Source organism: Dromiciops gliroides, chromosome 2 (genome assembly GCF_019393635.1).
Source record: "Dromiciops gliroides isolate mDroGli1 chromosome 2, mDroGli1.pri, whole genome shotgun sequence".
NCBI lineage: Eukaryota > Metazoa > Chordata > Mammalia > Microbiotheria > Microbiotheriidae > Dromiciops > Dromiciops gliroides.
The window spans coordinates 360,928,141-360,944,798 of NC_057862.1; the positions used below are offsets into that span (position 1 = coordinate 360,928,141).

General features: G+C 37.5%; 1 protein-coding gene across 1 annotated transcript in view; it reads right to left on the bottom strand.

Moving 5' to 3' along the window:
- Positions 1-16,658, bottom strand: part of LOC122738887 (ubiquinol-cytochrome-c reductase complex assembly factor 1) — a 122,985-nt gene that overhangs the window by 80,759 nt on the left and 25,568 nt on the right. Inside the window, 6 exon segments of the mRNA XM_043980773.1 lie at positions 2,874-2,919; positions 2,921-2,947; positions 11,724-11,831; positions 12,825-12,851; positions 12,853-12,888; positions 12,890-12,922. Coding sequence (XP_043836708.1) covers positions 2,874-2,919; positions 2,921-2,947; positions 11,724-11,831; positions 12,825-12,851; positions 12,853-12,888; positions 12,890-12,922 — 277 coding nt within the window.

Genomic DNA, 16,658 nt, shown 5'->3' on the forward strand with positions numbered 1-16,658 from the left:
TTCCCACCATATCATGTTCTTCATTGTAGCAACAAAGTAAAACCCTTCATTCTATTGCCTATACATTCTAGGCTCCGAGAAGCAGGCAAAAAATTAAAACAAGTATTATATTGGTTTAGGCAGCCTGACCAAGTCTATATGGAATTAGGTTGATATTGGGCAGCTCACTACCCTAAGGAGAAACTGAGGTTTCTTGGAAATTTTTCCTTCAATCTGGAAAATGAAATTTGGCTAATTTTAAAGGACAATCTGTTCTGCTACCACATCTACCTCAAACCTTCCCAAAAGCCCCAGATTAGTCTTCCCAAACATCTCAGAGACAGAATTAGCCCTCAGGCTATGAGGCATCCTGGCCAGGAGCAGGACTTGGGTCACAGTTTTCTCCTCTGGGGGCTGCCAGCTCACTGCTCAAGATAGGAAAAAAGTGAAAGAACAGAAGTGTACTAGAATACTGCCATATCAGGGCACAAACACCTGATTTATGGCCATCCTAGCAAGAGTATCAAATACTGAAGGGAAAAAAATTACATGTAGTTTCTGTGGAAGGTCAGTGCATCATGATTCAGTGAATATTTGAGAATTAAAATTTATATGCACATCTTTAGGTGTCCTACTCTGGGTAAGCACTTGCCTTAAATCCCTGAGAAAGGAAAGAAAAAGAAAAAGGAAAAAGGAAAGGTAAAAAAGGAAAGGCGAAAGAGGAAAGGTCAGGAAACCATATGAGATGAAGCTATAAAGCAAATTAAGATGATTTTTAAATTTTATATCAGAACATATATATACAAATAAGTAATTGTCAGAATGAATCAAAGCATTACCTCTGACACTATTTTATGTGGGTGGTAGTAAAATTAATTTTAGGAGGCAGCAAGAACACTTAACTGGGAGTTGTAGAACAACTCTGCTACTCACTTAATATGAGATCTTGGGAATCACTCCCCTTCCTCAGAGCTTTGGTTTTTTACCCTTGGGTAAGTAATCCTAATTTTTCTTGTCCCTTCTAGTTTTAGGATTCTCTAAGTGTCCATTTTGAAGTAATCACTTCAAAAGGCCACCTGGTTGTCATGCCAAGACGACTGCCACTGCTCAAAACATTCTTGGTGCTCTTCCATTAGAACTGCCTTCAGAACCAGTTCACAAATCATATATGAAAACCAGCCTCATTACTTTGCAACCCCTCATTTTTAACCCCAATACTCAACCATCTCTCATACCAAATTCAACTTGGAAAGATGTTAGTCTATTTCAAAAAAGAGAATTCAACCTCAAGGAACAAATATTTGCTGCCACTGAGGTTGTTCATAAGAATGGGGCCCAAGTTCTAAATACAATGTCAAAAGGGAGAACTCAGATTATCTTTTAAGTGAAGAGCAGTATCATTGCTATAAAGCTGAATGACTTTATATCTCATACATAATAGTTTAAGTTACATTAAAGCTCAAAACCACTTATATAATGAGGACTACAAATGTATGTACTTATGTAATTCTATTATAAAACTTTTGTAAATATGTCATAATAGGCCATGAGCTCAAATTCTTCCCAAAATATTTAATACTAGATTAAATTCCTATTGAAGAACAGGAACAATTAGCAGCCACATCATACCAAATGCAATAAATTATAGGGCTAAGTATGTACCAATATGTAATATGTTAGTTGATGACAACTTAAGGAATATAACATCAACAAACTGGGGGAAGTCACTTAAAACACAGATTCAAAAACTGTACTAATGCAGAAACAGTATAGTTCTTAAAAGCAATGGCTAATTCTCCAAGTATAGAGACATTGTTTCCTCCCTCTGAACTGATTCTATATTGAGAAAACATTTAAGAATCAAAAAGGGGGTCAACTAGGTGGCACAGTGGATAAAGCACCTGCCCTGGAGTCAGAAGGAACTGAGTTCAAATTCGAACTCACACACTTGACACTTACTAGCCTTGTGACCCTGGGCAAGTCATGTAACCTTCATTGCCCCACCAAAAATAAAATAAAATAAAATAAAGAACCAAAAAGGGGGAAAAAGTGTTTTTTTCCAACACAAAAGGGGAGAGGGGAAGGAACAAAGAAAGTCACAAAGAGGAACATATAGATTACATTAAATGCATAAATCAAACATTTTAATTTTTTTAATGTTAAATTGGATGAAGCAGCCCTAAAAATGTTATTTGTTTTTCAATAAGAGTTAAAACATTAAATATATACAGTTTTTGTAATCAATTATATTTATCTGTTGAAGAACAGTATCCAGGGGGCAGCTAGTAGCACCAGCCCTGGATTCAGGAGGACCTGAGTTCAAATCCGGGCTCAGACACCTTGACACTTACTAGCTGTGTGACCCTGGGCAAGTCACTTAACCCCTCATTGCCCCCACCAAAAAAAAAAAAAAAAAGAACAGTATCCAGGAATGCATTCATTTGTTGTTTTAATTATAGATAAACAATGAAAATGTCTGTCCTATTTGGATCATGACTGCTGTCATGCTTGTATGATTAATGTACTATAATATCTTCCCAAATAGCCCAAGATTAACCTGTGGAATTTGTAATTTCAAGTTCTCTGAAACGCCACAGGTATTTGCTTCAATTTACTTTGAAAAGATAAAATAAAGATATCACTGTATATTCTTCTGATAGTTATACATTAAATTTTTTAAAATTCAAAATAAATCACAGCTTTTAAAACAGTGAATGTGTACCATCTAAAAGTGAGACACCTGGTTTTTCAGTTATGAAAAAATGCTACAGTTATGAATAATTTTATACAAAAATGGATAGTGTCTTCCAGAATAGTGATTCTAATCAAAGCCATCCTACTAGACAAAACAATTCCATTTCTTTTCAGAAACTACTACAGAACAATCCACTTACTTAGAAAGAATTCCTCGAAGTCAGTTTTCTCCACACAGCTAGTGTTACATGCGCAGGGCAGCAATCTTAATCTTCTATGACAAAGAGAATAAAACCAAACTCAAGACATGACCAGATGGACATTCTGATTCATTAGGTAGGGGTCACAGAATTTCACAATTCTTGAACTGAAAGGGATCTTGAGGGATTATCTCATCAAGTTCCATGCTAGATGTTTATATTACTACTATGTCTTCTTGACGATCTCAAGACACAGACCATATCCCTCTTGGGAGCCCACTTTTAATAAAAAAGTTCTTTTCCTTATAACCAACTGAAATTTCTCCTGCTGCTTTAATTAAAGCCCATTTCACCTTGTTTGAGCCGCCAAAACTAAGAATTTCTACTTATCATCCTCATAAAAGCCAGCACACACATCCATTCTCTTATTCCTCACAAACTAAACAGTCCCAATTCCTTTAACCCTTTCTTCCCAGGGACCCATTCTTTGCCATTTTTTTCAGAATCTTCTCTCAGTTTCCTCCACATCCTTTTTAAAGCTTGTTGAATATAATACAGCCCTTGTACTCTAAGGGTCTGACTAGAGGAAATCACTGAAGTCATCAGACTTTTGCAGAGATAGTCAAGTTTTTAACAATAATAGCCTTTTCTGTAACTAATAAAGAAATGTTCTCTCTTTCTGAAACCAATTACTTCTAAGTTAAGAAACTAAGGATCTGGTAAGCTGGGTGCACAGTGGATAAAGCACTAGCCCTGGATTCAGGAGGACTTGAGTTTCAAATCCAGCCTCAGACACTTGACACTAGCTGTGTGACCCTGGGCAAGTCACTTAACCCAAACTGACCCACCCTTATCCCAAAAAAAAGAAAGAAAGAAAAGAAACTAAGGATCAAAAAATAGGATATATTCTTTTCATCACTGAACAGGATAGAAGGTGAAGACTTTCATTAGAATATTTCTAATGTACTCAAAAGCACTGGATCATATCTACAGAGCTGGTGTCAAAGACTGTCAGTCCAACATGGTGCTTGGTGAAGAAAAATTTCATCTTCTCCAAAGCATTTTCAAAATATTTTATCAAAAAGTCAACTGAAACAATGGGGAAATTGAGATTTTCAGTTTATATCAACAAAAATAAGAAAGAACTAGCAAACCCAAATATTCACTTAAAGAAAAGTCTAAAAAGCGTTTTAAGTAACAAGACGTTAAGGGGGAAAAATACAACTCTACAAATGTAAAAAACCCAAACTAACATGTTAACTGGTTCCACAGCATTTGTAAACTAATCAATTCTGTTCTTCAGACTCATTTTAGAACTTTCCATTCTTGATCAGTCCTACGGTGATTACAGACTCTCAACTAGAATGAACCTCACAGGTCCTTAGGGCCAACCTCTACTTGAGAGGAGATTTCCCTTCTACAGCATCTCCAATATAACATCCTATCTTTAGGCCTGGAACACTTGGGGGACAACCATATCTTAGTGCTGGTTCATCTAGTAACCTTGATAAAGTATGACTTGAATAATAGTACTAGTCCCATTTACATTCCTATTCCACTTTCTAAACAATTTAAATACTGGAAAATCTTCCTTATATTGAGACATCTACTAATCTGTGACTACAATGGTCCTTTTCTTTCAGTACTCAAGCAAAAAAAGCCCCTCCTTTTACCACAAGGAAGTTGAGATGAAGAGTCACTGAGGACATGATCCTTACATCTGTGTCCTCTCCTTCCACTGTGCCCTCTGGAATTTACTTCCTTTCATGCTCTCAGTGAAATGAAGCTTCTCCCAGATGACACCGCATCCTTGGCCATCCTCTCCAGTGCTGGTTGCAGCTAAACTCAACCTCCCTCCTAACACACTGATCCTAAACTTGGAATACTTTTGCTACCCAAAGCCACTTTCAAAATCAACTTCTCTGCCTTTATTTAGTGCCTCCTTTTAGTACTCAGTAACCTCTCCCTCCTTTGAAGTGCACTCTATTAAAATTTTTCACAATTATAGCTCACGAAACTAAAGTGTACTGGTTCCGTAATCATTTCTCTCTTCTTTCTTCAGCACTTGGCTCACTTGTCTTCCTCTCCTCTCCAAGTCCTACACATGACCAGGGGATTCACTCAGGTTGATGGGTCCCTCAAAACTTCCCAACTCCCATAAATCTCTTCAAATCCCAAGACCTACTCCTAAGACTCCACCTCAATTACAATGAAGTATGGTTATACCCTGGATCTCACAAATGTTCTACTTCCTTCATCAAAAACGCTGATATTCCTGTCGGACCATAATTTCCTACTGTGCCATCTCTCACTATACCTCTCTCCTTCCTAAATCTATTGAAGGTACTCATAAATGACCTCCAATCCCTCTACCCCACCTCAACACTTTCTCAGGTCCTTATCCTTATATTACTCTTTCCCTTTACCCATCTCCCACACAATTTTCAACCCCAGTAGTTAGCCCAATTCAACTCAAACTGTCCTCTTTCTCTTGAATTGTCCCCCTTATTCTGTCACTACTCGTTTCTTGCCAACCCAGCCCTTGTTATTAGTTTTAAACTGTGAAGCCCTTTCTTTCCCATGCAAGGGACTGCTTGAACAGAACTAGATCAAGCCACATTAACTGTACTGACTGGATTGGTACAAATGTATGCTAATTTAAACTGGGTCCTCACAGCAGCAAGGTCATTCTTTTACTTCCCCTAAAAACATTCCTGGTTCACTCCTTAGTGAAGCTATCCCAAACCTTCTCTTTCAAACATTATCTTCTTGAGACTCCATGCAATACACAAACACACACAATCTGAGGAATTCATCTGCTTATTTTACAGAGAATCTAAGACCCTGAGCTCACTCTTCTCCCCTTATTTTCATCTCAAGACCCCTTGCCCTCATCCCCCAACTCACTCCTTTCCCCTCAGTCTCTGATAATGAGGTGGCCCTTCTCCTTTCTAAAGACCAATGCCTCATCCATGGACACTTTTTTAAAAATAGTATTTTTTTCCTAATTACATGTAAAGATAGTTTTCAACATCATTTTTGTAAGATTTCTGAGTTCCAAATTTTTCGCCCTCCTCCCTTTGCTCCCCCCACCCCAAGACAGAGAGCCATCTGAGATAGGTTATACATTATAATCATTTTAAACATATTTCCACATTAGTCATGTTGTGAGAGAAGAATCAGAACAAAGATAAAAGAAACAAACAACAAAAAAACCAAACAATAACAAAAGTGAAAATAGTATGTTCAATCTTCATTCAAACCTCCATAGTTCTTTTTCTAGATGTAGAGAGCATTTTCCTTCATGGGTCCTCTGGAATTGTCTTGGATTCATTGTACATCGCTAAGAAGAGCTGTCTTTCACAGTTGATCATCACACAATGTTGTTTTTACATGTGTACAATGTTCTCTTGGTGCTTCTCATTTCGCTCAGCATCAGTTCATGTAAGTCTTACCAGGTTTTTCTGAAATCTGCTTGCTCATCATTTCTTACTGCACAATAATATTTCATTACATTCATATATCACAATTTTGTTTAGCCAATTGATGGACATCCCCTCAATTTCCAATTCTTTGCTATCATAAAAAGAGCAGCTATAAATATTTTTGTACAAGTGAATCTTTTCCCCTTTTTTATGATCTCTTTGGGATATAAACCTAGTAGTGGTATTGCTGGGTCAAAGGGTATACACAGTTTTATAGCCTTTTGAACATGGTTCCAAATTGCTCTCCAGAATGGCTGGATCAGTTCACAACTCCACCAACAATGTGTTCCCATTTTCCTACATCTTCTCCAATGTTTATCATTTTCTTTTTTGTGATATTAGCCAATTGGATAGGTGTGAGGTGGTACCTCAGAGTAGTTTTAATTTGCATTTCTCTAATCAGTAGTGATTGAGAACATTTTTTTTCATAGGCTGTAGATAGCTTTAATTTCTTCATCTGAAAACTGCCTATTCTTATCCTGTGACCATTTCTCAATTGGATAATGTTTGTAGATTCTTATGAATTTGATTCAGTCCTCTATATATTTGAGGAAATGAGGCTTTTATCAGAAACGCATGGCTGTAAAATTTGTTTCGCAGCTTTCTGCTTTCCTTCTAATCTTGGTTGCATTAATTTTGTTGGTACAAAACTTTTTAATTTATGGTAATACAAATGACCCATTTTGCATTTCATAATGTTCTCTATCTCATCTTTGGTCATAAATTCTTCCCCTCTCCACAGGATCTGACAAGTAAAGTATTCCTTCCTTTTCTAATTTGCCTGTGGTGTCACCCTTTATGTCTAGATCACTCTTCATATACACTTGATCACATCCTTTCCAGTCTGCTCCAGTAGATTGCTCCCTCAATCATTCCCTCCCCTTCTCTAATCTTCAACCTCTCCCTTATCTCTATTGCCTTCAAATATTCCCAAGTCTCTGCCACCCTTAAAAACCTTCAATAGGCCCTACCATCCCTTAAACTATTATCCTATATCACTCTCCCTTTCTTAGCCAAACTCCTAAAAAAAGCTTCCATTTCCTCTTATCTCACTCTTTCCTCAACCCTTTACAATCTGGCTTGCAACCTCATCACTCAACTGAAATTACTCTTTACAAAATTGTCTCTTACCTACTCTCTTACCTGGAAAATCTGATGGTTTTTCTATATTTCCAATAACCCTATTTTCACTTGCCCAGGTCTTAGTAATGTTATGTGTCAGTAACCATCTATTACTTGAAGAAAGTATCAATCTTATCCTGTTATCAGGAAAAGTTTTACCCTGTGGACCAAATTTTTTCATTACAATCCTTATTTATCTACTGACTAATTTACTACCATTCAATTTCCTCCAGGCCTCTCCAAAGAAAAAATTCACTGACAGGAAGACTTCCTCTAGAGCCCTAGATGCACCCCCTGCCCTAGTAGTGACCTGTCAACTAACAGAGAACAGCTCTCCCTGCCCTTTTGTTTTCTGGTTCCTGAAACCCTCTGAAATAATTGGAACTTCTTATACTTGACCAGACTGACAGACATATGTATATATTTTTGCTGTCTTATTTCCTCCCTTTCCCTGGGGGTAATGACCAAACTTGGCCCCATGGATGCTACCTTCTCAGTCAACTCAGTTCAATGAACATTTATTAAGTGGCACCTATGTGCAAGGCACCATGCTAAGGCACTGGGGATGAAATAAAAAAATATGCAGCCTGTCCACAAGGACAATCTAATGGGGGTGGGGGAGAGAAGATAAGACAACTAAATAAGTAATTATGATACAAGACATAATGTGATAGGAGTAAAAGACAGATCTGGGACAAGTTCTAGGCTGTTTATACACTATGGCCCCTCATGCACACTACATTTCTGACTCCATGCTTACAATGTTGTCTCTCCTAATCTAGGATTTGTGGAACCCAAAACTAACATAACCTCTTTAAAACAGCAGTAGAATCTCAATTCCTTCTCTTCTGGGCTCTTGGAAAGAATAATTCCCACCAATGAAGACATTGGAAGATACATGGGTGGACACTGCTGTACCACAAAAGCATTCCCAGGGCCCAAGGAACAGAAAGCAACATCACGAAGTAAGTCCAGAGAGAGGATTATAGGATAAATCAGAAAATTAAGAGGCCAATCTAGATTAAACCACATGGAAAGTTTCCTTGTATTTTTTTTGTTATTGTCTGTCTTTTGTTCTCAAAGAGGACCAATGACATCATGAGCTTGATGTCTTGAGCTACATGTGAGTTGGATCTGAGTAAGGCAGAGCTGCACAAAGTCATCAGCCTCACTCTCTCCTCCAGTCATTGGAGTCCAGTGGCAAGATAAACATCAAGAAGACTGGCCCATGGCCCAGGATGCAGTGGGTGACCTTGCTTTTAAAATTAAGGTCTTTCTCAGATCTCAGTTTGTCTGAGGCCATGCCCATTCAATGAGTATGGGCTAGGTAAGAACTGAGACAAAAGTCAGCCCAAAGATATCAATCTGGGCAGGAAGACCTTCAGAGTTTCTGGCCAGAATAAAAAACAATTGCTATTTACACTCATTCTAAGCCATCAATATCTAAACAATGTGCCATAGAGGCTTGGGCTAAACCTATTACTGGCCATTCAATTAAAGCTAGAGTCAGGGTGACTAGGTGGTGCAATGGATAAAGCACTGGCCCTGGATTCAGGAGTACCTGAGTTCAAATCCGGCCTCAGACACTTGACACTTACTAGCTGTGTGACCTTGGGTAAGTCACTTAACCCCCACTGCCCCGCCAAAAAAAAAAAAAAAAGCTAGAGTGTATTTTAACAATCTCCAAAACAGAATATCATCTACCTTTTCCCCTGGGAAATATAAATAAGGAAGGACTAAGAAAAATAGATTGTACACTAATGTGACCAAAGGTTGCCCAACCCTCAATAAATCTGAGAGGCTACTGTCACCTCTGTCATGCCTCTCCTCCACTTTTCCTTTGTTTTCCTATTTTCCCCTTACATTAATTCTCATTCCTTTAGCTTAAAAGTATCCCACTTATCTATCTTTGCCCTTTCTAGTGGTTACACAAAAAATCATTTAAAACTAAATTAAACTTTCAGTTGTTTTATTTTTTCTATTTTTATTTTTTGCATGGAGGAAGGTGGCTGGTTAATGAATTTTATTAATCATCATATAAACCACACACAGGTTCCCAATTTTTGAAGAGCTGACTCAAAACTAAAAAAGTTTTATTTTGTTTTTACAAGGCAATGAGGGTTAGTGACTTGCCCAGGGTCACACAGCTAGTAAGTATCAAGTGCCTGAAGCCGGATTTGAACTCAGGTCCTCCTGAATCCAGGGCTGGTGCTTTATCACTGTGCACCTAGCTGCCCCCTCAATCTTCCTTCGATTCCCCAATAGCACTTCATCAAATGAGTGCTTCTGAGAATTCATTATAAATATTTATAATATTATATTTTCATATATATTATAAATACCAGTGAAGTACACTAAAGAAACAAAATGGTCTAGAAAACTGGGCTGACTCTTTCCAGAAACAATGACACCTTGGAGGTCTTTTTTATTTTTCTGGGAAGGGGAGTGAGCATATTGTGGAGGTTCTTTTTTTTTGTTTTTAATAAGTACTTTATTTTAGCTTATTTTATTCATTTCCCACTCTCAAATAAAAAGCAAAGTAGAATGGGCTTGTGCATTAATTCCTGAGCAAAATGACGTGACTTCCCTTTTCCAAATTAAATTCTTGAATCCAAGGTCGACAGTCCTTCCCCAAAATTACTTGACTTCTTTGCCAAAGCAAAATCTTCAATCTTTGTCTAGTGTTCTTGACTTTCTCCAGGCTTCAAATTGCTTTCAATTCTATTTCTGTATCAGTAACAACATATTACTTGTCAGCTAGGCTTATTTGCCATTTGTGGAGCAAGAACAGTCAGGAATGTCATCATTTCAATGAGTGTTTTATATACATCCTTCCTCTGCTCCAGGCACTCTTCCTTGCCTTCTGTTTCCCCTGTCTCACCAGTTCAGAACTCTGACCTTACTGATGGTTATAGAACAACAGGGTATGAGCCCGCAAGGCAAAAAACACAACAGTGGCAGGATCTGAGGTCTTCCTACCTCATCTCCATTTTCTGAACAAGAAACTCCAATCGTCGATGGCATAAGAACTTTAGCTATTCAATTCTTAGCTCCAATTATACTCTCTTCACATTACCACCCTCCTCCCAACTGCTGTGAGAATATAAGTGTCAATTAATTAGATTACCAGATGACAGTAAGCAAGAAATGAAAGCCATCACTGGTCTATTTAAATGACTTTTAACAAACTTAAAGAAAGCTATACAGTAGATTTTCCTGTAATGCCACAGCATTAATCAAGATATCCAAATACTATTCTCACAATATGATTTTTACAAGCAGGAATCAAACAAGAATTTCAAATTTGAGTATTGATTTCTTTTTTAAAATTTTATTTTTATTCTTAACTGCTCCCAAAAGGCATTCCATATACCTAGTGAAAAGAGAGAAAGGAGGATTTCACATTGAAACTATAGTTTCTATTATATAAATTTGCTTTTTTTTCTAAGTATATGATAAGCTCAGTGTATAGCTTTCAAAGCTCACTTGCTCATCTGTACTTCTTTCTTGCCTTCTTTCTGCTCTCTTAAGCTTTTTTGAGAAGATGATTCAGGGACCCTCTTTTATTTTTCTTGTTACCCTGTCCCTACCTCTCTTGACTTCCCACTCCTCACGCTAGAAAAACGAAGGTCTTGCCATAAATATGCATACGCTTGATTTCTTAAGTTATCTTCTCCTCAACATTTCTAATGCATATTCAATTCAACTAACATACAGCTAAGCAGGTTTTCCTTATAGCTGCTATGAAAGTAAGCTGGGTTCTATTTCATTCTCCTAAAGTAAGTGTGAAAAGGGAAAAGTGTTCTACCAAAAATTTGTGCAAAATCATGTGGAAAGTATCAAGCATGCCACAGATGGATGGTGGTGGGTGCTATCCTCATTCTGGCTGTGTTTCTACAAAAGAACAGGTGAAATGTATTAAGATCCAGAACAACTGTTCCATGCAGTGCCCTGCGATTTACTCATATGGCCAGGTCCCACAGCAGGAATTTGAGAAGTACCAGTCTTCCTCCACATGCACCAGGAAGACATTTCCATGGGAGACTCTTGAAATAGTCCCATCCTATGTCCTCAATGACCCATGTGGTTAAGAACTAACTTACTTGAATGGTAGAGAATGACAGGGAAACAGAAAAATTATGAAAAGCTGGCTATAGAAGCAATCTAGAAAGCAATAAAGAGAAAGCTATGATGGAACAGAATGCTAAAGAACAAGATATAAAGAAATCTTGAAGGACTTTACCCATCTACTGTATTTCTATGTCCCAGTGTAGCCCATGGCTTCTATTATCTTTGTGAGGGCACCAACCTTCTCTTCAATGGGTTTTGAGGAGTCCTGAGACTTTAGAAACTGTTTGAGAAAAGAAAAGGGAAACCATTAAGGTGCAGGACAAAAAAAAAAGCTCCTGTCCCTCCAACCAAATTCTGCTGGGAGGTTTTTTGACTTTCCAAGCCTCGATTTAAAAATCTCATTTCTTTTGCATCTAGCACCAAATGAAACTGAGACATGCTATTAGTTTATGAATGTCTTCCAAACAGTGTACATCCATCTGCTATTACCTTCCCCCCACCCCGCGCACCCCCGCCCCAGAACAATAACAAAACAAGTATCTTTTGACAGGATTGGAAAGCTGTACAGACGGAAGTGTCTCCAAAGAGAGAATCCTAACCCCAGCTCCCAATGAACAATTCTGGGAGGAAGAATGTTATGTTTACTGGCATAAAGAAAAACAGAGAAATAATTTTTAAGGCAGCCATAAAGTTTATTAAAACTATTCAATTAATGTAAGGAGAAGGAGAAAGGGAACAAGCCTATATGCCAAATATTGTGTTAAACATTTACATATATTAACTTCATTTGATCTTCACAACAACCTCGGGAAGTAGGTGCTATTATTATCCCCATTTTAAGTTCAGGAAACTGAGGCAGAGGTTAAATGACTTACCCCAAGATCATGAAGCTAGTAAGTATCAGAGACTAGATTTGGACTCAAGTTTTCCTGACTGAAAGCTCAGTACTCTATCAACTGTGCCAGCTAGCTGCCTCTGTCACCCGTCAATGTAATTTATTAAAACAACCTATACCCCTATAGTAATAAAATTTTCAAAAAGTGACAAAAATTGTATTTGGCAAAATGGTTAAAAGTTTTTTATAAAAATCTGCAGTCTCTATAAATGAATACGGCCTTTCTATAAGACAAGTGGTATGCCAGTCAACACAAAGAGCAGATCCCTTTATTAATCACACATTCACATTAAGAACTTTTTTCAACAGCACATGATCACGTCAGTATTTTGGATTTTAAACCAGAGAACTACAACATACATATCTGTGACTTCTCACCTGGACTGAAGTGTGATATGTCCTGTTTTAGACATGGGCCTATTCCAGTGATCTGTTCTGATCCCACCATCCACTTGGAAAAGGCTCTTCTGGGACCACTGGAAGAAAATGATCAAAGAAATGAACAACTCTAAATCTCACTACTAATGTTAAATGGTTTCTACCAAACACAGGGCCATTCCTACATTGGTCAGGGTATGGATAGATCCTGAGCATCTATCTGCTCACCCACCTATAAATCAACCAAAAAGAGATTTATTAGCATCTTGTGCCAGACACTGTTCTAGATGCAGGAGATAACAAAGCCAAAAATTGGTCTCAAGATACTTTCATTCTATTCAAGAAAAGAACATACATACCTTAAAAGAGGATAATATAAGGTAATTGAAGCTGGGAATAGACACTATCAGCGGGGGTATCATAAAAGATCTAATGTAGGAAGTGACTCCTAAGCTGAGTTCAGAAGGAATCTAATGGATTCTAAGAGACATGTTTGGGGAGGAAGTGCCTTCCAGGCATGGAAGCAGCTTGTACAAAAACAGAGAGATGAAGATGAAAAAGACATGTATAAGAAGCAGCAAAGAATACAGTTTGGACATGTTGGGTTTATGATGTCTATAAGATACCTACTGGAAATATCTGATACTCAACTGATAATACAGGATTACAGGTGAGGGTTGGGTTGAATTATGTTTTTCTGAGAGTCATACACATAGAGATAATTGCCAGCAATGGCAAGAAAAACCAGAATGATCAAGCCCATGGTTCTGAAATTGAAATGCATCAGGAACAGGCATTTGAAAAGTACCTCATCTTAACATTGGAAAAAAAATTCAGGTCAGAATATTTCCTCCCTTGGATCTGAATAATTCACAGTGCACGAGGGATAGAACAATTTATAATGAACATACTAGATCTTTCTTTAATTCTAACAAGAGGGGAAAGGAATTTCATTTGTAGAGATCATCTATTACTAACTTTTTCTAAACATAGTCATTAAAGATTAGTCAGGATTCATCTGGTGTGTCCCAAGGACATCTATGCTTTAATTCATGAGTATCAAGCAGGCTTTGTAAAGGGCAGACTAAACACAGAACACCTCACATTACATCACATACATCAATTTAACGGTCCAGCTAGGGCACAAAGCACTCAAACAGGTTCAAAGACCACAACTAATAGCGGTTCTACCTAGCTTGGGTTTTGGCTACATTCTCTTCCATTAGGTTAAATGGACTCTCTCTCCAAGCATCTCCAGTGGTAGCCAACAGATTCCTACTGTGGCTGTACCTCCCTACCCCATCCTATCATTATTCATGAACTGACATTTCTCTAACACCATGTTAAGTATAGCAGATGGTAAGCATAAAATGGACAACACTTAGTTTTACGTACATATATGTACATTTATTTATTTTTCCTGTTAACCTTCCACTACCACCCAATGTTTCTATCTCAGCCCTTAAAGGAAAGCATTCATCTTTAAATGTCTTTGATACACCCAAAGTTGGAACCACTGAGCATATTCACAGAAATGTCATGCAGCTAATACAGAAGACAACTGAAAGAAAAGAGAGACAGAGGTAAAGTAAAACAGGACAAGTAGAGTGCTTGAAGGTATCTTGACAGTTCGGGAGGACAAGAGGACAGTCAGGAGTTTGATTAACTGGAGCCAAGCTTAAAAATGAGAATGCTTCTCTTCACATATTCACCCAAAATCCAAATATAAGAATAAATCTATTTCTAAATCATATCAGAAAAGAGATCATCACTAAATAAGTATTTGCTGAGCATCTATTATATGCATAGTGCTATGCTAGGACCTCTAAGCAATACTAAGAAAATATAACAGACAGGTCTATGTTCTTAAAGAGCTATTATGGATGGAGATGAACTCAAACAAATGAAATACAATTATAGCAGACATAAGCTCTTGAGTTCAGGACCCATGTTTTATTCATATCTATATACCCGGAATTATACACAGTATTTAATAAAATTTTGCTGAATGTATAACATCTCATGAACCACTAACGACTACATTGGTTTGAATGAATAAGAAATTTAATAGGGATATAGAAAGGCAGTTTTTCAGAAGAGGAAGATCAAAGCTAACTGTAGTCATATGAAACAATACTCTAAATTACTATTGATTAGAGAAAGGCAAATTAAAATAATTCTGAGGTCTACTTATTCAACCTACAGAAGATGACAGGGGGTGGCTAGGTGGCGCAGCTTGGAATAAAGCAACGGCCCTGGATTCAGGAGTACCTGAGTTCAAATCTGGCCTCAGACACTTGGACACTTAATAGCTGTGAACCTGGGTCAGTCACTTAACCCCCATGGCCCCACAAAAACAAACAAAAAAAAAGAAATGACAAATGATGGCAGGGATGAGGGGAAAATAGGTACACTAATGAACTACTGGTAAAGTAGTGAACTGGTCCAACCATTCTGAAGAACAATTTGGAACTAGGTCCAAAAGGCTATAACCTTTTGACCCGGCAATAACTACTACCACATCTGTACCCCAAAGAGGTCAAAGGAAAAGGAAAAGGACCTATATGTACAAAAATATTTACAGCTGCTCTTTCTGTGGTGGCAATGAATTGTCCGTTTTAAGGGGATGTGTATCACTTGGGGAATGGCTGAACAAGTTGGGACATATGATTGTAATAGAATACTATTGTGCTATGGGAAACAACAAGGGTAGTGGTTTCAGAAAAAAAACAAAAACAAAACCATGGAAAGACCTAAATGAAATGTTGCAAAATGAAGTGAGAAGAACCAGAAGATCATTGTGAAGTTAACAGCAATATTTTAATGATGATCAACTGTCAAAGATTTGACTACTCTGATAAAAATGATGATCCAAGACAATTCCAAAGGACTCATAAGAAGAAAACAAAACAAAAAAAAAGTTATCCATTTCCAGAGAGAAAACTGATGGAACTGAGTACAAATTGAAGTATAATTCATTGAAGTATAATTTTCTGGCTTTTTTTCCCTTTTTTTGTGATATGGCTAATGTGGACATATGTTTTATATGATTTCACATGCCATCATTTTATTTACTTTCTCACAGGGTGAGGAAGGGTGAGTAGGAAGAGAAGAGAATTTGAAACTCAAAATTTTTAAATAAACGAATGTCAAAAATAAATTTTAAAAAAGAAGCAGGAAGGAAATTAGAGTCATATATTGAGTCAAAAAATCAACCTTAAAAGTACAGTATGGGGTTAAGGACAGCTAGGTGGCGCAGTGGATAAAGCACTGGCCTTGAATTCAGGAGGACCTGAGTTCAAATCCAGCCTCAGACACTTGACACTTAACTAGCTGTTGACCCTGGGCAAGTCACTTAACCCCCATTGCCCTTAAAAAAAAAAAAAAATAGTCTGACTAAAAAAGTACAGTTTGGGGGAGACATGAGGAGACACCAGCTTAAGTTCCAATAAGATAGGTATACTCTTTATAACTCTGCCTCATCGACCACATCTATAGCACGCAGTTCAATTCTAAATGACATAATATTAGGAAGGACATCAGTAACTGGACGAATATCCAGACAAAGTCAAACAAAATTGCCTAAGAACATGTCATATGAGGAGCAACTGAACAGGCAATGTTTTATCTGGAGAAGATTTGAAGGAACATGATAGCTGTCTTCAAATATCTGAAAGGCTGTCATGTGGAAGAGGGATTAGTCTTGTTTCCGTCCCCAGGAGGCTGCCTTAGAACATTCCCAGTCTCATTACACTCCTTCCATCACAGCACTTGACAATGGTACATAGAACCTAGTAGGTACTTACTAATACCTGTTGACTTAACTACTTTCTC